The 21,940-nt window shown below is 50.8% G+C and overlaps 1 protein-coding gene and 1 long non-coding RNA gene across 2 annotated transcripts in view; one reads left to right on the top strand and one right to left on the bottom strand.

Moving 5' to 3' along the window:
* LOC105698941 (protein split ends) overlaps positions 1 to 18,038 on the bottom strand; it is an 89,321-nt gene extending 71,283 nt beyond the window's left edge. Inside the window, exon 1 of the mRNA XM_023432379.1 lies at positions 16,802 to 18,038. Within this exon, the coding sequence (XP_023288147.1) occupies positions 16,802 to 16,884 (83 nt within the window). The 5' untranslated portion in view covers positions 16,885 to 18,038. The remainder of the gene's footprint in view (positions 1 to 16,801) is intronic.
* Positions 18,039 to 19,274: 1,236 nt separating this feature from the next.
* LOC105701379 lies at positions 19,275 to 20,687 on the top strand. The gene is made up of 2 exons (XR_001104212.2): positions 19,275 to 20,033; positions 20,114 to 20,687. It is a non-coding gene; the product is annotated as an uncharacterized LOC105701379 (long non-coding RNA).
* Positions 20,688 to 21,940: the final 1,253 nt, after the last annotated feature.

Here is a 21,940-nt window from a genome sequence, read left to right as displayed (position 1 = left end):
GAGGAGACGAGATGGGACGCGATATGTGGGGGGTGGGGGGCGACGGGAGGAGGTGGGGTTGGGTGGGGCGGCCGAGTGCGCGCGATCAATATACCAAAATACGCCGGCGACCCACACGAGCGGGTGCGCGGACGCGCGGCGCGCGCGAGAGCGACGGAGAGGGAGGGCACGCGGACCGCGGGTGCGCGAGCGAGATGGCCAGTGCGCAAGGGAGCCCGGCTCCGAGTGGTCGACGGAGTAGGAGGAGGAGGAGAGACAGAGAGAGAGCGACAAGTGCGCACCTCACGTGCGTGTGCCCGCACACACGCGCGCCTCCCGGCGCACTTATCGACGTCGCCGCGTCTGAACGAATCTGCGACGCACGCGACGAAAGGTTTTCTCGAGGGAAAAAAAAAGAAGAAAAAACGAGTATTTTGGGTAATCTCGCGGGCGGCTAACGTCCGCTCGGGAACGTTACTGGAAGCTGCGTAAGTGCCGTGGAGAGGATTTTAACCCTGTCGTCGGTGCATTTTTAGAAGAAAGCAAAGAGGTTAGGGCACTTCGGTGCCGAAGAACGAAGTCGAGCTATTTTTTAGAAATTTTTTTAAATTTGTCCCAGGACGCTGAATCAAAATAGGGGGGGCGGGAAATTAGTATTAACGTCGCAATGGCAGAAGCTGGACTTAAGACCGTTTGTCTCGACGATAGGGACTTATAAATTGGAAATTCGAAATTGTTAACGAATCTGGAGGTACCTTACAGGGCTTAACGGTGGACCTGGATCCACAAATGAGTTGCCGAATATTCTGGGAAGATTCTATGTCGGAACGGGCAGGTTAACCTTTTCGGCAGCGAATCTTCGGAACGCGTAAACAATGTAAGATAAGGCGTAAATGTAAAGTCCGTTTCACGGAATAGGATACCGGTCTGTGCCTGATACTGGATCGCGGGTTCCCGGATGCAGGAAATCGCGGGCAGATACCGTTCGACGGCGGCGTCTTTGATCTCGGGAGGTATCGCGTTTTTCCTTCGTTCTTCCTTTTCTGACGAGCGACCAAGGCGGAAAATTAATTATATGCTGGTAATGGACGCTCGTGGATAACCCTTCGGGGGTCACCGGCAGACGCAGACCCTTCGGTGTTATTTTTGCCGTTTGATCGGCAAGAATAGATTAACCTCGAAGGGTTCGTCCACGAGTTCCTTGCTAAGGGCTAATTGCGAAATTGCGCGGAAAAGCTCCTCTCGAAAATCGACCCTCGTCCAATCGAAAACGGAGAGGGTCGGGACTTGATTCTTGAGAAGCTCCGGGGGCGTCTTAAATTTGCCACTTTTATTGATAAATTTTTAATGCCATGAATACCGTTATGGCGAGGTATGTGTAAATGTCTTCGATACTTTCCTCGTAGTTTCTTGAAGGTTGCCGTTTTATAAACAAGAGACATTCAGAGGAAAAATTCCGTACAACGCGTACAATACATGACAGTGCTTATAAATCGGATGCGAGAAAGAAAAGTCGAAGGATCGAAGGTTGGTTTTTTATTATTGACCAATTGAAGGCATCCAATCGACCCAACTCGATATAACTTTCCACGTGTCTTAGAATAACCACCAGGCGCAGTTAATTAATGTTTACGTTCACTTCGAGGACTATTTCCAGGAAATCTCCTTCGAGGCGGGGAAAGCGAGCCGATTTCGAGGCTCCCCGGAAAACCACCTTGACCTACGCCGTTGAACTTTCACAATATAAAGTCGGCCAGCCAGTGGCGTAGGCGGGCGCTCTTCCGATCCTGCAGGGCTCGCCATGAATTCGACAAACGGCCCTGCTATCTTCGTCCGGTCCCTAAAGTTTATTCCTAACGAAGTCGGAGCAATTTTGCACCCAATACAAGAGGAGCGAACCCAACGAAGTTCCCGAAGTTCCATGGAAATAGCCACGGAAAGCACCTTCGAGTATCTCGCGTCCCAGAACGTCGCTTCTATTGGGAGAAAGTCGCGGCATGACGCATAACACGTCCTTTTTACTCCCGACCGCTTAAAACGAGTCCAAGAAGCATCATTACGACCTGGTTACCTCCTGGTTATTTTCCTCCGCCCACACCCTCACAAAAAAAAAAGGCCAAAACCACGTATCGACTCATCCTTTATACCCATGCACCACGTATCGCCTTTCTAAAATGACAAAAGTAAGCTTCAAGCATTTAACCTCGTTTACATGTACACGACGTAATGAACGTGACTTTACAAATGCACATTTACTACCAGCAAATAATCTTTCCCATTCCCAAGTTAACATTCGCCCCCACGTATGCATCTTTTCTATGCTCAAAAAAAACCTTCCGGATAATTTCATTAGCTGCACCTGGTTAAATATCTGATACTTTTAACCAAAGGAATATTAAAGGTACGTCGAGCAGCCTGAATATTCTGGTTATCTTACCTGGACTTTTTTTATTCAACGGTGTACGTATTTATAATAGAACACGTTAAGCCTCAATTAAGAATTTCCTACGAGGTTTCTACAATTTATTTATTAGAATCTAGGGTGTATTTGCAAGGCACAGTTATATCTTATGAGCACGTGATATAACGGCATGTCCGGAATAAGGCTATGGTCATGTGTATGGAAGTTTAAATCGAGTACTTATGCCCGAGTTACATATGAAGGGGCGTGACGTGGGTTCGAAGTCTTGCACGACGTTTCCCATTTCCGGGGTATAGTTTCCCCACGCATGTATCATCCACGCTGTAATGGTTCCTTTTTCTCCCCGTGTTCGCGTAATGTACTTCCCATGTCGCGAGCACGCGTTTACCCGGAATAAAAGCCGAGACTAATTGAAGGGATCGCACGGATCGGTGTGATTTAGTACGCGGTCGTGAAAGAGGAAAAAGTGAGCGCGATATACGAGGCAGTTTCCGCCAATTAGCGGGCGATAATCCGTAAGTCACGTGGCCGGTGTTCCATAATCCTACGTAAGCAGGAAATCAATGGGATCGGCTAATATAATTGTATAAATAAATATTAACAAACTGATATCGGGCAGGAATAATCAACTCGTAAAGCCGACTTAATGGCGTTGCACTTAAGCGAGTGCGAGGGTCAGGGAAGCCCGTGTTACCCGCCGCGGAATCTACCGAGTCACCGACTGAACCCACGTTACACGCTGCGGGATCCGAGAAGACATCGTGCAATTAGGCTACCGCTGCACTTAGAATGCGTCAGTCCCGACCTTATAACGGTCGCCGGACGTGCGGTACTGTAAATCATCCTCGAAAGCCAAACGCTGCCAGATAAGTCTGCAGATAGGCCGACGGAATATGCGTTTAAAGAGACCCGAAGTTCAATTACCGGGCGCAAATGATGCTACGAAGTACTATAACGAACCTCCTCTAAGAGACGTTACTCGGCTTTAATTACGTCGCCGTTAATAATACAAATTCAGTGGCGACTTTAATTAAAAGGAAAGGAGAGAGAGAGAGAGAAAAAGGTTTAACCCATTATAGGTGGGACGTAGAAGAACGTTAATGTACTCTCTACCGAAAGCTCCATTTTTGGGGATTACCGAACGAAACTATTGCTGCGGTGTGCTTTAGAGCAATGGACTCGATGGTAACGTTCTATTGCTGGATGCTAAAAATCCATACCCATTGAGAATAATAGAACCATTGTGGAGGCTACCAGAATCGCTGTTAATCAATTAGACCCTCGGCAACGAGACGCCCATTTTGCGAAATAGTAATCGATAGCTTGGTTACAATGAAGTCTGATAAATTTTGAAGGAACCAGGGAAAATCACGGGAAAAAAAAACTCGAACGTTTACGCGACGTTTGAAATCGTTTAAAATAGCGATTTCAAGTCGGCGTCGAGTTCCATTAAATCCAGCAAACGTCCAACGCGAGACCGTATATTTCTTCCCTCTCGGAATTTCGAGAGGAATAAATCCCCCCCCCGCGCCACTTTTCTTCGACCCCGTGGAAACGGAAAAGCAACGGATGGAGCGGACTCGCCGTAAATCCTTTTCGCCTTCGTACTCTCGCCGGAGACTCGCATTCCGGTCTTCGCCAGCCGGCGTTTCGCCCGGTATTTTATTTGCCAGTCTATGACGATCGAGCGATCGAACCTCGATTTATCGTTTATAGCCCCGTCCGGCGGCGTCCGGCCCGCAAATCGAATTGGTAAGGAGCGTCACCGCTTCGTTGAGAGAGTCCACGTGGCATCTCGCGAAACGGCAAAACAACGAAATAGCGAAACGACGAAATGGGTGCACCATGATAACGGCACGGCGAATTTCTGCTTTCATAATCACCGCTCGAAGAGGATTTTTTTTTTTTCTACGACGTCTCGTCGCGTAAGCTGAAAACAGAAATTCAATCTCAATTGCGTCCTAGCGAAAGATGTTAAAGAGTACGGCAAGAAGATCCGTTTAACCGTTCGAATCCAATTTTCAAACTTGCGGAAGCCTTACGTGTACGAAGACGTACGTATCCTCGACCAGCTGTGCCGGTCGAATAGGAAAATTCCCACGGGTTTGTTGACCAAGGTTCCGAATTAGCAGGTGCTCGGTCTCCTCGAGGAAATCCCGGCACAGGCCGACCTGAGTTCCGGGACCATTTTCTTCCCGTCTCAGCGTTTTCCCCCCAGGTTCGCTGACACGCTTTCCACGTGCCGCGAGAGAAGTCGTTTAAGTCGCGCAAAACTCGCAAACAGAAACACGGGCAAAATGCTATTAGATTAACCACGAATTGCAGATGTAAGGACCCAGATAGACAGATTTACTTCATATTGACTTAATGCCGCAGTTTTAGAGTCACAGTGATCTTTATAGATCCGCGCTTCTCATATTTCTGTTGCATAATTATGAAAATACCTCGCCATTTATTTCTTATATAAAAAAAAAATGTACTGTAATTTAAGCGTGTACAACACAGAAAATGGGATAAATTCGCCTTTTTTTCCCTTACATTTTGACATGTACCACTTTTCTAATTACGGGAACATTTTTGTGGATAATGTTTTCTCGCGTCTCTCATTAGGTTAGACATAAACGTAGTTTAAATTGAAAGTATCATATGAGAGCACGCATCATCGTCGTGCGATGCAGATAATCCGGTGTTAATATGCGTGAATCAATTGCACGCCCGATGATCAAGACCGTCTATCTAGGGGAAGTCGATAAGGAGATGTTGTTATCGAGTTTAAATAAAAAGACGTGTCCTCATGTTGACCGATTCGTAATGTCTCATCGTACTCAAGGGACGTATGACGTACGCCCGACTAAAAATGTGAATCCATTTATTCTATTTATTTATAATAATAATACTAAAAAAAAAAAAAACTTCCATCTGCAGAGAAACGGATTTAAATTCCTAGACTTACAGGAAAATCATCGAAAGTCACGCAAGTGTCGTTAGACTGGAAGGCCGAAAATTGCGCAGCAAATTACGTGACTCATATCGCACGACGAGCACCTAATTGCGCAGAGCATACCGAGGAATTCGGTAGAGTATTAGGACGCATTCTCGAACAGTCAGACAGAATTGAATTCGTGTACAAACAAAATACACCGACCCGATATACATTTACCTCTAAACCAACAATTTGTACCCCCATTACCAATACCATTTAAAAGCAATCATCTGACCGATCGTAACAGGTTTAACGTCAAAAACACATTTACCCCTCTCTCCCTACCTTCTCTTTACTTTATAAGTAGTTTGCGCAGCAAACCACTTACCCACGTTACTTCGTAACTGCGTCCGCCACGTTGAGGTCAGAGGGTTAACTCCAACTTGAATTTCTCTTCCCAGAACTTTTTCTCAAAGATCTTCCGAGGCTCCAGAAAAACGTTTCAAAACGTCGCTTAATCCGTTCATTACGAAGCGCCGCTATAGTGGCTTCCGCCTGACCGACGTTTTTTTAACAAAGCTCCACTACAGGTGCCCCATTTATTCCCATGCATTCAAAGTTACATATGAACATCGACATATAAATCATCATCATCATTCATCATTCATCATGAATGAACATTATTCATATAAAATATTAGAACTTCGCGGGAGAGCGATCCGTACAGGCGGTACAGTGGCGGACATAAATGCCTTCCCTGTAGCCATGGCGTCACCAGTGTACGATGGGGAGGTATTAACGTCCGCCCCTGTACAGTTCCACAGTCCTCCCTGCCGTAGATGAAGGGTCAAAATCCTATGAAATCAATTTTTATCTTACCTCTTCAACCGTGAGTAACGCCGAAACTCCACATATTCTGTAAATTTCGGCAAGCATGCCATTATTATTAGTAATTTTAAAGTATCTTTTGGTCTTGCATTGAAAATCTTCATGTAATAAACCCATGCGAGATTTACTACCAAAGTTTCCCCCGATATTTTTCAGAAAAAGGAGGAAATGGCATATGGCTGGAGGGTTACGATTAGAAGCGGCTGCGTCGCGTGGTCCGGGTCGCGCACTTCCCAATGGGCGGCAGCTTTAACGCCGCAGCCGCGTTCGGCCGAGGAAATTTATTGCGGGAACGACACCGAGGCTACGACCGAGGCGCTACGATCGGTTATGAAAACGTCCGCCGGTCCCCTGCCCCTCCCAGTATTCTCCGCGCGGGCGTACGATGCGGACCCTGCCGCGCCCTCCGCGCTGACCATCGCAGGCCCCTTTCGCCCTTATTGTCGGGAGGCCAGGTCGAAGAAGAAAGAAGGCCCCTCGTCGGCGGCAAACGCATAGCCTGGCCAAACGCTCGGGGTCCCTTCCGAATATCGAGATTCTACCGCACCTGCCACCAACAGGAGGCGGTGGCGGTCGCAAGTAAGTAGGTCACCGAAACTCCGTGGATCCAGCCGGCGAGACGAACGCCCTCCCCGTAGCGCCGACGAGATCAGGAAACGAAATTGCGAAACGTACGACGAACCGCCTAGGCATTTCTATACCCTAGGAACCGAGGAATCCGCGCCACGGAGACAAGTGACCGCGTCGGAATGCACCGGGTCGCGTCGGGGAAAGAAAAGTCACCGATCAAACGCCGAATCGAGGCGCTCATCCCGGGGCGCCGAGAACAGGCGGATATATCGCACGAGGCGACCGTTTCGCTGGTTGAACACCCCCGAACGTCGATTCAACGGGCGAACGGTCACCGGCTATGAATGGGTCGGTAATAGTCGCGGTTACTGGAAACGTCACGGATCCAATTAGCGAAACCGCCGTCGGCGTTTTCGCGGGTCGTCGACGAGGCGGAGGGAAATTTCATCGCGTATAATAAGTCTAGTAACCCGGCCGTCCCGTGCTTACGTGCAGTGCACGTCCCTCGGATCCGTTCCCCCTACCGGGTACGGACTTTCCTACCGTAACGAGGATCCGCCGCAGTGTCGAGGATTTTCCCGCAGTTAACGCGAGCAAGGTATATCGGCGAACGCGAGCGCCTTCTCCGCAGATACGGCGCAGTAGGTGCTCGACGAGAGGGCACTCGCGCTCCCCAAGGAACGCGAGACGCGAAATCCATGCCGGTGGGTGAAACTCCGCGAGAGCTGGAGTCCCGGAGCCGCCGATTGAGTGCCACTGCGCCGCGTCACCGTTAGAGTTCTATCTCGTCCGCCCTTCATCCGTCCCCTGCCCCCTCCCCCGACGAGCGACCGACCGACGCTGTCTCGCTCCTTTTCGCTACCTCTTCCGTCACCGACCCGCGCTCTTTCTCTCGGCCCCGCTCTCCCCACCCCTCCCAACCATCTTAGTGGCGCGCGCGTCGTCCCTTCGCCTCTGTTCGGGCGGCCTCGACTAACGTCGGCTCCGCTCGGCCGAGCTCGGGCCATTCCCGAATTAGGCATGTTTTTCCAGAGAACCATATCTGCACCGTGGAGGTGGAGGAGCGACAAGTCCATTTTTAGAAACTTTTCGAAAACTTTTTCCATACGAGACAAAATCACCCAGTTAAGAAAGGTACTGCCATATTATAACGTATCTTCAAATAAAATCGATGATGTGTTTGATATTATAAGTTTAGTACACATGTGTATTAATTTTCCCCGCGCAACTGAACAAAATGATGACACGGCTGTATGAAATTAGGATTTTATCTTGGAATGTATGATAAATGTATTCTGATTAAGTTTTAAGACGTCATGATTTTACTATAACTGTACTAAAGGCGTATGCCATTTATGATTATATATTTTTAACAGCGTTGCCAATCAAAAATACCTAAATATTGGTGTAAGATCGAGTTAGGACTGCTTGAGCTGTAGTATAGAGCTTCAAGTCATTATTTCCCAGTTCGTGAGAAACATCCACGGGGAAAGAAAAAAAGCGCGATAAATTTCCGAATAACCCGCGGGAGGGGACTCGTCGCCATGTTACGTACGTAATTCCTTGCTGCGAGCCTCGAGGCAACGAGCTAGCGCGCAGCGTCGCTCGCGGCTGCTCCGATCAGCTGATCGGCCGAGGGCGTCGCCGCCGTCCCCGTCCTCCCGTGAGAGCGCCAGGACGCACTATGGAAATTTCCTCCCTAATATTTTTCGTAGCGGCCGCAAAAAATTGCGATAAACTGCAGGAAAAAAAAAATACCTGACGAAAGTGCGTCGTCCGTGACAGAGAACTGTTAATATCACTGGACGTTTAGAGAGCAATTTACCCCTTTTTCGTCCCTTCGGTGTAAAAACAGAGTTATAATAATCCATCACACGACACGCCTTAAAATCGTCCCAATGTTTAGTACTTCTCAAAGTGTACAATTTGCTGAACCAACGAGTCGCCCCTCTCCATTCCTGCCGCTCGTACACGCCATAGTTTTAACGGTGAGAAACTGAGATAAATCGTGGAACTCGTGCGATAATAAGTCACGTGTACTCCCCCATTAGACGGTGACGTAAATCAGAAATAAACAAAGGCGAGAAATCGAGGAAAACGGAAGAAAATACGCCTTCCGCGTCGACTCGGTCCCCGCGCCGTCTCGAGTCGAGCCTATCAGCTGATCGAACCGAGGACGTTACCGACGTGTCGAGTTTCTCGAATTCGGTTAGTTCGACATCTCGCGAAGGAAATATGCTCTTTTTGCTCGGTCACGATTCCTAGAACGTGAACGAAACGGCTCCGTTCGAGGAAAGCAACGCGTTTGTATTCTGTCGGACGGACAGAGATTGCGCCTTCTTCCTCGGCCGGAGTTTAAAATCGCTCGGTTATCTCGAAAAGGCATCGATTAAATCAGCTGACGAGAAACGGGGTACCCTCTTTGTCGAATCGTCTTCCTATTTATAGGAATTACACTTATGCCGCATCGAACTTTTCCTAGATCGTTTAAAAAAAAAAACGGAAAAACAGCCTTTATCACGCTTAGAGGAAAATCGCGCTTCTTGTCTGACGTCACTCGGTGGCATTTATTAATTCACTAGTTAACCGAAGGGACATTCTGGAGAGCTTGCAAAGCTCATCGAGTGTCTCCCGATATTCAAGCCAGCCGAATAAGCGTTAACCGAGGCTTAAGTCGCATTAATTACTTCCACCTACGCTAATACTTTACTGAATGATTTACATAGATGGTAATCGTCGCTAATGACCTCGTTCTCGATGCAATGTTAAAGAAACTCACGAGACCAATTGATGTACCGTTCTGGTCGGGCAATTACTCGTACGGTGTTGCACGTCCCGCCGGGGGGTCGAAAAGTTTCCTCAGTGCGATCAATTTGCAAGATTGCCCAGTCAGGGGTCGACCAGATAACTTTTCTCTCTCTCTCTCACTCTTTTTTCTTCCAAACTTATTTTTCGCTACCACCTCCGTAAAGACGTAATATTCCCCGACGACATGTCTCGCGAGGTATCCATTGCCAGGACAACTTGCGAGATGCGTAACAAGAGGGTAATGCGTGTTTAATTGCCAAAATGGGATTTCTTTCCGATTACACTGAAGACATACTCTGCATTTGCAAGGGTAAAACCCATTGCCAATTTTTAAAGACACCTCTCGCTACGAAAATTTCACGATTTCGTACATTTACTCTGGAGTTTCACACCTCCTCGGCGAAATTCAATTACAACTTATTAACTTATAAAGCCGATATCCGAAACGCCATATCGACGCGCGGCATTTCGAAATTCGATAAACCGGTATATACCCGGAGTCTTTTCGCGGGTAATTAATTAACCGACCGTGAAATTCAAATTGGCCAGCAGGTTTTACGTGGAATTACGAGGAACCACCGTGCCCCCTTTACGCAGTTCAATGAAAACGAGCTCCGATGATCAGACAACCCCCGTATGGTCTGATCGCGACGTCATAATGTCGACTTTCGAAAAAAATATTATCAACCCTGGTGGCCCCTAAATTAAATTGGACAAAAAATGGAAACGCCCTGAGACGTGAATATCAATACGAGATCGACAAAACGATTCCACCCAAACAATTAAATTCACCCAGGAAGAATAAATTCGAAACTAATCCTCCCGGGAACATTTATTATAAAAGTATCACTTTCAGCCAACTGTTTCAAAGGCTTCGTCGGTATTATTCTCTTAAGATTACAATCAGGCAATAAACCTTTTTTTTTACACCGATGATACTCTTTCACGGCACTACGTAATACCATCTCCTTCAACTCTTCAGTGCCCGTTTAAGAACCCAATACATGCATAATGCAATTTTTCTCGTGAAATCGCAAGATCATCCCACGTGCATATCGGTAAAGATTTCCAATTCCATGCAAATCACTTCTCAAAAACATCATCCGGTCTCTCGGGACCATAATTCCCCTAGATTAATTAATTCCTCACCGCGGCGCCGATTTTCAGGGCCCTCTACCAAGGATATCCTCCGAGGACCCGGGCTTTTTATAGAATCCGTTTAACTTAAGGAACACGTAGTCGAACCTGGACTTTTGTCACCGATCGCCGAGGATCGTTGAAATTTCAGAGTTAACCTAATCACGAGCGCAATGCGACACCTTAACTTTACGGATTTACCGGCTTGCCGCACCTCGGCTACCATAATTCGCGCCTAAGGGAGTCTACGAGTGCGTTGTGTGCGTCACGTGACGTGTGTCACGTGGTATGTCGCCCGGGAAGGAACGGTTACTTCGGCATTCCTCCCTTTTCCCTCCCCCCCGATAAATTATCCATCTCGGCCCGGCGCTTTCGAACGTTTTTCCCCTTACGGCGGTTTCATTAACGGCCATTTAAGCCGACCTCTGCCTGGGCGTAATTAGCACCGGGCGTGATTACAAAGGCGACGAGTGCACAGAGTGGATAGTGAGAGAGAAAGGGGGGAGAGGGTGAGAGAGAGAGGAGGGGAGATCCTCTTCCGGGTTCCGACGCGTGCATGCAGAAGCGACGTAGACGCTGCTGAGACCTTTCAAAGTGCGCCGCTATTAAGTATCTTTTCTTTCCTCCCCTCCGTTTTCTCATGTCTTAGAGCCAACGATATCATTGTGCGAAAGTGCAAAGAGAAAACTGCCCCCTATCGTTCGCGATGCCTACGTTACACGTTAACCGCCCCAGATAGAAATTCATGATCGTCGTGCGATGAGGAAAATCGATTTGCAAAGAATTTCCCGCACGAAATTTCTGCGATATATGTATACGCATAGTACGCAATTAATTTGAAGAAAATTTGTCACGCTCGTGGTTTCAAATGTGAGCTGGGATTTTTTTATCAGCATTTCGAGAGATGAATTTAGCTGCACATATGTTACTCATGAGTTCCAAATGAGGACTCGTAAGCAACATACTCGTGACTCGTTCCATGATCTTTTATCGGGCAAATTTCATGCAAATTTTAAATCGCTTTGTCTATCTTGGGCGTTTCCACCGAATCGTTTGACATTGCCAGGTTTTATTCACGTACCGTTTAAATGGAGGAAACTCTGAGACAGCGATAAGTCGTTCGGTTGAAGACGGGCTTGGTTACAATTATCTACGTACATCCCAGGTCAAGTCTTAACCTTTACCTTATGTAATGGGGTATAATCGATCGGAGTTCAAACTTGGGTATTAGATAACCTCACACTAGACGTGCCTTTTTTTAAAAATGTAACGGTCTCCGGGAGGCTCTAACACCTCCGTAACTCTAACTTTCGCGCGTATCGGATAGTCGAATTAGACCAAAAAATCAGAAACGCCTGGCACGTTGACTCCGTGTATTATCCATATTCAAACGAACGCGTAAAAACGTAAAATTGTCAGTCTGTATATCGTGGTAACCCGTGATTTCCCAGGCTGATTTTATTTCAATTTTTACAGATACCTTCCTCATCACCATGCGAAGGACATATATTTTGTTTCATTACTCCCTCACTCCAGTACCCTTGATAAATAAAAATACTAGTTAATTCCGTAAACTAAGTACTTCAAAATCCCTAATGTCTGCGATCGAAATCTTGGGGGGGGGGGGAAGGAATAAAAAAAAAAGAAATACGCAACCGGGCCCGGACAAACACAGAACGCAACAACTAGTAGGATTTTTATATGTATACACAAACGCACGTATACACTCGATTTCAACCTCTAGCCGTCGCAATCGATCATAATCGAGGGGCGCTCGAAGTTTAAAGCCGCCTAATTTCAAAATCGATTAATCATCCTCGGGTTCTCGTCGGTCGATTCCAACCGACGAGCGACTTCGCCGAATCGGCCGAAACGAGTGAGAGAAAAAGAAGAAAGACAGAGAGAGAGAAAAAAGAAAAGAAATCCGAGCGGAAGCGCCGAACTGTTAAATCCAGAAAGAGAATTCCGGCTAGTTGAGGTCAAATTATCGCGAGATCTGAAATTTCGATATATCCCGCGTCCTCCGGCTTTTCAACCCGGAGGCGAGACAAGACTTACGGTTCCTGGCACTGTGACAGTGACTGGCAGTGACTCCATACCTCGAAATGCCCCAGACGAGGAGAAGGAGACAACGACACGCCAGTCTCGTTGAATTTCGCGAGCTCGAAAGACTCCCGCCCCCTGCAAATTGAATCGCGGTGCAGATAAGAGACCGACGAAATCTTCCTCGAAAATCCGCCCTAAGAAGATAGTGGAAGACATTTTGCGTGCGACGAAGTGGCATTGCACATTTTTCCATGTCTAAGGATACCAAGAGTACTCGGGTATACCAAAAATCCCGCATTTATCATTCACGTTGCCCAAATCCCAGCATATATTTATCATCCTCACCTCCCCCATCTGAACATAAAAAAAAAATCGATAACGAATCCTCACGTAGACCCCAGACCCATTCCACTGAACAAAATCGTTAACGATAGCCCGTATCCGGTGAATTTCAGAAAACTTTCCCAACCGAACCGAATTTCAGTTCACTTGGCCGAACTCGTTTGCTTAAGTGGTTTTCTAAATTTCGTACGACATCTCAATCCTTCTCGAATATAAACCAGAAATATCTCGGGTAAAGGTACGGAGTTACTTGAATGTATCATAAGGCCTATCGCAATTAAATTAAATTAAATGTCAATGTTATCTAAGAGTCTCGTCAAAGCGATTTATCCGTCGGCCATACGATAAGCATGTTCCATGGTTAAGAATTAAACTAGATCCATCGAAAGACATTTCTGCGCTCCTGCAGGTAGCTCTGGTAATAACTCGGGCCCTCTCGAATTTTTCCCCAGTCTAGGGACCCGTCGTCAACCTTGACCGTGGACTAGCTTCCCAGGAAGACATTCAGCCGAAGGAGAGAGGTGGGGGTCCTCGTAGAGGTCGGAGCCGCGATTTGAGCGCCACTGGCGAACAATAACTCCGCGCGGCGGGTGCGCGCGCGCGACGGAGCACTTCAAAATGGCTGTCCCCAGCTATTATTACTTCGGGAAAAAACAAATGACGGCGCACTTACGTACGCACGGCGGTGGGGAGCGGAAGGGGGAGAGGGGGTTCGGGTCGGGCCGGAGGGCGCTGGGGGACGGGGGAGGCATCCAAGGCCCCGCGCAGGATTCTCGGGTATGCCCCGTGTCGAAAACATCGAGGCGTCGGCGAGCCGTCGTTTCTAGAATATCTGGATACCGGGATCGGGGTCTCGCAAATGAGAGAAAGAGGGCGACGGAGAGAGGGCGCGTGGAGGAGGGGGGAGGGGGATCGGGAACGAGAGAAAGAGAGAGAGAGAGAGAGATCGAAGTCTGCACTGACACCGCCCCCGGGTGACGCCCGGCGCACCGCGCGCGCTGCCGCGGCTAAATTCGAGGGGAATCGCGCGTTGCGGGCGGAAAGGGAGGGGAAAAGGAAAAAGAAAAATAAGGAGAAAAGGGAAAACGAAGACCGAGAATGGAAAGGGAGGACCGCGCTTAGATGGGTGTCACGTAAACACAAGGGCAGGGAAACGACGGTGAAGCGACACGGTCCACGTTTGCAGTAGGGGTTATATTTGCGAGCCCGGTCATTACAATATGACCCGTAACGCGGGGTCCTCGTCGAGGTGAGATGGGGAAAAGGTCGCAGGTAGCGGGGACACGTTGGCATGCACGTTACGAATACTGGCGTATGTCTTAGGAAGTGATGGACACGTGCACTGTCGCGATTAAATTCGAGAGGAATCGAGCGTCGCTCGCGAGAAAAAGGAGGGGAAAAGGGAAAACGAAGAACGTGGATGGGAAGGGAGAACCGCGCTTAGATGGGTGTCACGTAAACACAAAGACAGGGAAAAGACACGGTTTACGTTTGGCAGTAGGGGCTGTGTTCCCGAGACCGGTCATTCCAATATGACCCGTAATACGGGGCGCTCACCGAGGTAGGGAGAAAAAGGTCGGCAGGGATCGGAGCGTTAGGATTCGCGTTATGAATACCGGCGAGGGTCTTACATAGTGATGGATACATGCACTGGTGCGATTGCATTTGAGGGGTTTCTCCGCGTTGCGGGAAAAGAGGAAGTAAAGAGGAGAAAAGGAGGGAAAACGAAGAACGAGGATGGAGAAGGAACGAACAGCGCTTAGGGAGATACGTAAACGACACGGTCCACATTTTCAGTAGGGGCTATATTCGCGAGCCCGGCCACTCCAATATGACCCTTAACGCGGGGCCCTCCCCAAGGTAAGAAGGGGGAAAAAGTTCGCAGCGATCCGAACGTTAGGATCCGTGATACGAATACTGGTGAGTGACTTATAGCGATAGGTACATGTATATAAATATATATATATATATATGTATGTACGTGCCCGAGGTGTTATCCGGTCCAGAAGGTGTAGGAAATATTTACGCGACCGCGCGCAAAAACCGCGACTTCCAAAGGCGTCACGTCCCGTTATTTGCCCCGTAATTCCGCACGGTCTACGTACATATCTTCCGCGAACGGGCGCTAAACGTCGCTCGAAAGCGATTGAACCTTTTGTCGTCCCGAGGACGCTCCGGGAAAAAAAAGAAAAAAAAAAAAAAGAAAAATGCCGCCTCTGTTCCGGACTCGAAATCGCACACACACCGACGACCCCTCGAAACGCTTCCACGGAACGTGTCGGTACCGAACGGTATTTGCTATTCAGCAGCGATCGACCAGTTTTCAAAATATGAATGCGCACTCGCCGTTTCTTTTTTTCGCCAGGCGAGCGACCGTACCGGCACGGCACGCGACACACATACGGCGTCCAGTGTCGCAGGATAAACGCGTTTTAAATATCGAGGTCTTTGAATCCACTTGGAGCACGCCGCGACGGCGTATTCTCTTTCTCTCGACACGGCTCGAATATCTCGCGTTAACGAACACTTGAAAACTCCTCTCCTACCGCCACCACGCCCATCGAACAATACGATGTATAGATCTCCCTGCCGCCGCCATTATTCTACACACAAAAAAGAATTATAGAAAAAAAAAATAAAAATAATAAAAACACCGCAAACAAATCCCCAAGCTGACCGAGTCGATGGAAACGACTAAAAATAAATCCATCGCGATCTATCGGAGCATTGCGTCGATGCACGCGAGCGCGCCGGCTGCGGCGTTTCCCATTATCCCAAATGGATAAGTGGATAAACGGATAAATCGATAAACATTTTTTTTTCTCTCCCCCTCTCTCTCTCCTTCTCTCCACATCCCGCAATGCCGCATGACGTACCGCCGCATACCGCTCGCCGCGTCCATTCGAAAGGTTAATCGGCGAGCGCGACATAACCTCGTTCGCTGTATACGTAGGAAATTAATGGTGCCGGTTAAGGGCGTGCGTTACGCACAGGACGCAGCCTTGCGTCGCATCGGGACAATTACGGATGGCGAGGATCGAAGGCCGGCGACGAGATCGGCCTAGAGAGAGGAATCGTCGAGAAGACGACCGAGTATCGCCTAGTCGTTCTCCGACAGAAAATTAAATCTCGCGATAACCGTATCCGTTTGAACACCTCGGAGGGGCAGGTCGGAAGCATTCGAGAGACGATTCGTCGGCTATACCTCTGCCGGGCCCGAGCTCCTCGGTGGAGTGTTTTGCGTTCGTAAATCAGGGCTCACTCCTCGGCCAAGCGGTTCAAGACACATTCCCCAAATCGGCTCCCCTATTAAATATCACAAAATCCGTGAGTGCTCGCCGACGTTCGATTACTCGAAAACGCCGACAATGAGGCATTGCTTAGGCCGAAACGTATCCCGGTCGCGGGTAAAAGCGTCTCCGGTTACGGTCGACGCCGACGTCGCGATTGGTATTCCACGCAACGGCTCTCCGCGAGTGCAAGGCAGCTGGCGCGAGGGCTTTCACCCACGTCGGTTACAGGCGATCGTTACACTTTTACACACCGCGGGGATTCGTCTCCCCGCCGAAAGGGAAGAGACCACCCGAAGTCGAGCGAGGTGACGACCTCGACCTCGAATTCGGGCGGGCGAGGGCGCCGAGAGGAAAACGCCCTCGGGGGGCGGGGAGGGATGGGGGGTCTCTTACCGTTTGAAGTGCTCTCTTATGCGATCCTCTCGGATGTTTTCCGGCAGATTTCCAACCCACAGGTGACGTGTCTCTCTAACCATTTTGCTCCGAACTCTTCATTTGGGATCGGATGTTGTGGTATCGTTTGGCGGCACCGTACAACGACACACAACTCGCCGACCTGGGCACTCCCTCCCTCCTGGGCGGGCCGAGTCCGGCCCGGTTCGGGTCACACACGGGGCCCGGTCACACTCCCGCGCGGCCACTCGGGCCGCTCGGGGACACTCGGCCGCACACTCGGGCACACTCGGCGACACTCGGCTCCGCGCGGTGGCTGGGGCCCTCCGCCTCCCTCGGCCGCGGCGGCCTCTCGACGAGGACTCCCGCGGCGGCCAGCCAGCCACCGAGCACCACTGGCCGACCACGCGCGCACGCACGCACGCACGACCGTCGACGGCGAACCTCGCACGCACCACTTTCCCGCTGCCACGGAGCCCGAACACTCCTCCGTGCCCCGAGCGAGCGCGCACTAGACGGGCTATCTCGCTTCCGCTCGGCTCGTGCGCACCCTCTCTCTCTATCCTCCTCTATCGCCCTCTCTCGCTCGCTCCTTCTTTCCTCCTCCGCGGATTGCTTCCCGCTCGCGTCCGCCTCGTCCAACGCCCTCGTACGTCCCTGCCTATGTCTCGCGCGCGCGTCTCACAGGACGCCGGAAGGCGGCGCGCCCGGCCGCGGGGACCACCCGCGGGATTCACCACCGGCAACGGGGAGCCGCATCCTAGGGCGCGCAGCCGCTCACGTGACCGGCGCCGGGACCGGGCGCCTCGGGCCCACCGACCGTGCGACCTGCGCCGACCGACCGCCGCGCCGACTCGACATCGCGGGAGTGACCGGCGACCGAGCGCCGCCCAGATTGCCACGCGCTACTCCGAAGCCGACGCGCTCCCGGTCTTAAGAGCGCGGCCGCGGCCACTCATGTCGCGCACATCGCGGCCCGGGCCGGGCAAGAGTCGTCCCTCTCCTCTGGCCGAGCCGACGAGCTCGCGGCACTCTCGTCTCGCGTCCGGCGTCGATCCGGCGACACTCGCCGTCGCGATTCGGCTCCTCGCCTTTCTCACCTCTTTCTCGCTCGTACGCGCGTCCGTCCGGGTATCAGGGCGCCCGTCTTTCCTAGCGCGCGGGCGGCGTACTCGGGCCGTACCCTACGCTCTCTCGGTTGTTCGGCCGCACGTACACGAGGAGCTAGCTTCGCTCCTTCTCACTGCACTACACTACTCGGAGTGACGTCACCGTGGCGGGAGCGTAGCGAGGCTCGCCGGCCAGCGGCTGGCCGGCCGTGGAGGGGATGCGGAGGGGAGCGGAGCGAGTCTACCGGCGAGCGAGGACCGCGGCCCTGCCCCTCTCCGCGGCGCTTCCCCCTCCCTTCCTCCCCCGTCGGTGGAGCGCGCGCCGGACCGCGACGGGGTGGGGGAAGCCGGGCGCACCCGACCCGCCGCTGGGCCGAGGGGCGCAGGACCCCGGAGAGAGACCGCCGTTCTTCTCTGGGCTTCCGTAAAGCCCGTTTTACCCGGGCCCACTATTCGCACGAATTAGGCAAAGAAAGATGGACTCCGGATTCGTGGGCCGTGCCTCTTCGGCTTTTTCGACCGTTTCCGCGTTCGCCTCGCTGGAGTAGGGAACTTATTCCCCGGAAGGGCAGGGCAACGTCGAGTCCGAAGCTACGTGGACGATATTCTCATGCCGGGAGTACGGCATCGTCCAAACGCTTTCGTCAAGGCTCGACCCTTCGAATGCGTTTACGTAGGCACGGGATTTCGTATGCCATGAAGTTTGAAGATTTATACCTATTGTTAAACTCAAATCGCCTACGATATTTCACATTGTATCCGCAGGAAATTGAGTTTCGTCGCTTAAACGTCCCGTGGGCCGAGTGTTCCGATTACGAACATTGGTAGCGTCTTTGTTATCCACGAAGGCAATGACACAGCGTTTCGGAAAGAGGCAGATTTTTCAGTCTAGGGACAGAGTCCGAGCGGGCATATTTAACGGATTTAATCGCAGATTTTCGTAGATCCCCTAGCCGGATCCCCGTCACCTTGGTGCGCAAAATGGCCCAGTTTCTATACGCTTTTGGGCACCCTCCTCGATGATTCGGCCAGGTTTTCCGGTTTCGGTCGCGTCGCAGCGCGCGAGAGAGACGGCGCTGGTCTCCCGCTAGGCGGAGTGGGGGAGACAGAGCCATCGCGGCGAGTCGGCTCGCCGAGTGGGAGATTAAGTGGGAGGGGCAACGGGTCGAACGAGCTAACCCGAGCGCCCCCTCGCGTCCGCCGCGGCGAGGGCAAATAATTCGAAGAGAGGGGCGACCCCCCTACCCCGCCGCCCTCGCGCGGACGGTGGGATGCAGGGGGCGCGCGGAGCGGCGCAACGCCGGTCGAGCTCGGCCGCGCCAGGCCGCGCCGTCGGCGCAGTCGCCGGCGGTCGCCCAGTTGCGCCGAGCTCTTGCTTTGCCTATCGGGTGCCCTAAACCTTCCCGGCGGCGCCGAGCACCGGCCCGACGGGGTCCTAGCGGATATCGACGAATCCACCTGTGCGAACTCGACCGACCCCTAGCTCTTCGCCCCTCTCTTTCTTGCGCTCTTGCCTCTCTTTCCGAATTCGCTACTTTCTCGCCGATCGAGGATTGGGCGTCAGCCTGCTCGCGGTCCGACTATGTGCGGACAATTTTTCTTCCCACTAGCGAATCCACTCTCCACGTAGCGATCGGCGTCTCCTGAGCTGCGAGGATACTATCCGCGAAGGTGACTTCCTCCCCGGCGTCAATTGGTGGATATCTATCGATTCCCTTTTGTGATTGGCTCCCGACTCGCGAGGAGCAAAATGGCCGTTAACGGGGACGGCTCGGAGAGACTGTGAGACGGCAGCGCGGTGTAGCTCCCGGTGCAGCGACGCCGAAGCTACCGTCCCTCCCTACTTTCGGAGCGGCATCGTTGAATCTTCGAGAAAGCAATTAGTTAAGCGGTTAATGCGGTCAAGGGGACTCCGAGAGGCGAAACGCCCGTGACATCCACTCGTCCCCGTTGCTGACCGTTGCGCCGCGGGTGTCGGGTACGCAACTTGTAGGCGCGTATCTCGCGCGAACTGGCTATGTCGCTACGCTGGTCGAATAACCGATAAATTAGCCTCGAGTGCTTAGAGTACTTCTGGCGAGTCGTGATGCCGCGTAACGGGAGCGGTCCTCGAGTGTATGTATGTACGTACTACGGTGCCGTTTATCGTTTCAGCATTCGCGGGGTGGATTATTTTCTCTAACGGACATTTGTTGAAGCGCAGGACGTTTATGCTCGATGAAAACTGGGGGCCGGGACGGCCGGATATCCCTCCAGGCAAATTTATCCGAGGGCTCGGGGTTTCTGCGCTGTTTCTTAACGAGGCTGACGCCATTACGAGGGCTTCGCTGCGCCGCATCCAGCGAAGCGTGATTGCGGTTTACTTCCTTTTCTACGAGACACGCGATTGGCTGACTCGGCGGCAAGCTACCGAATGCGGCCAATGGCGAGGCCGCCTTGAGTAGGCGGAAATGGCGTCTTGTATTGCCTTTTTGAATTAAAGATGATGGAACTAATGCGTCTACCCAGTATTAGCAATTGTTTTTGAGGATTATCTTTCTATTTTTGTCCTTAATTGACGCAGGCGGAAGGTTTGTAAACTAGTCTCTGCGTAAAATATAGATAGTTACGTTCTATCACCGAATCAGGGATCAATAAATGTTTCTTTTGGGATAACGTTTAAATGTTCATCCTGGAACTACTGGGTATCTATTTAGGGTGTTGTTGAATACGGAGTTATATTTGTTTTGAATTTAATTGTGTAAATTTCTTTTTATGAATACAGTTATCGACAGAGATGGTCTTCAATTAGTTTGGACAATCCCACATAGAGGCGCCACGCAACAGCGAAATAATCGATAGAATTTGCGTCGGTACGCGAAAGTGTGTGATGAAAGTAAATTGTCGATTTCGTTATAACAGCACGAAAAGCGCTGAGAAAATGTAAATTTGTTTATAGTCAATTTTGTGGCTATACTTTCAGTCATAAAAGTTTGGACAAAATCGACTGTGCGTTGTGTTCGATTGTGCCGAGTAAAAGAAACGGGTTCCGTCAGAGATGAGTTGGGAGATTGCTCACGGGCAGGATCGCATTCTGTGCTGCCCTCTGGTTTCGTACGTTAGCTTTCACCGTTTTTTACTCCCAAGAGCGGCGCAACGAATTTCTGATAGGAGCTCGCGCTCTCGCGATGGCAGGACCATCTACCAGTCGCCGTTGGCGGCTCACGTACTCGAGATGGTAATACCATGCGGCAGTTGACGGTGGTGGCTTACCTACGCTTACCAACACTGCTCGCTTTTGATGGTAAGGGAAGAACATTCGTAACATTCCATTTGACTTTATCTACTTATCTACTGCAATTAAGTACATTGTTGCCTCGAGTCGACGTGATGCGGAGCTTTGGGGCACGCGTCGGTGACGCGTGCGGAACTCTCATGCAGCGAATCTGCGTGAGTGCGATCGCTCCTAGAAATCTTCGCGCGTCCCAACCAGCCAAGCGCCAAGCTACGGGTCGAGATGTTGAATATATGTGCGTTCGGCGCTACACTCGACGAGTATGCGTAAGAGTCGAATTCTGCGAAAAATCCTCCCGAGGCTTACCTAACTGCGGATATAAGCCGAGTCATTTCGCGTATGATTTTTACATTTCCCTACTAGCGTTACCGAGCGTTTTTAGACCGATTTTGAGCGTTACCGAGCGTTTTTCAACCGTTTTCGAGTGTTTTTAGAGTGTTTTCGAGCGTTTTTCAAACGTTTTCAAGCGTTTTCGAGCGTTTTCGCGCGTATTTCAAGTGTTTCCGAGCCTTATCGCCGGCTCGAAAACGGTTGAAAAACGCTCGGTAACGCTCAAAATCGGTCTAAAAACGCTCGATAACGCTAGTAGGGAAATGTAAAAATCATACGCGAAATGACGCGGCTTATATCCGCAGTTAGGTAAGCCTCGGGAGGATTTTCCGCAGAATTCGACTCTTACGCACACTCGTCGAGTGTAGCGCCGAACGCACATATATTCAACCAGAGATGAGTTGGGAGATTGCTCACGGAAGGGAT

This window comes from Orussus abietinus, unplaced genomic scaffold (genome assembly GCF_000612105.2).
Source record: "Orussus abietinus isolate OABI.00-Male unplaced genomic scaffold, Oabi_2.0 scaffold296, whole genome shotgun sequence".
Taxonomy (NCBI): Eukaryota; Metazoa; Arthropoda; class Insecta; order Hymenoptera; family Orussidae; genus Orussus; species Orussus abietinus.
The sequence above is the reverse complement of the archived record's forward strand: the minus strand, read 5'-3'. Positions and strand labels throughout refer to the sequence as shown.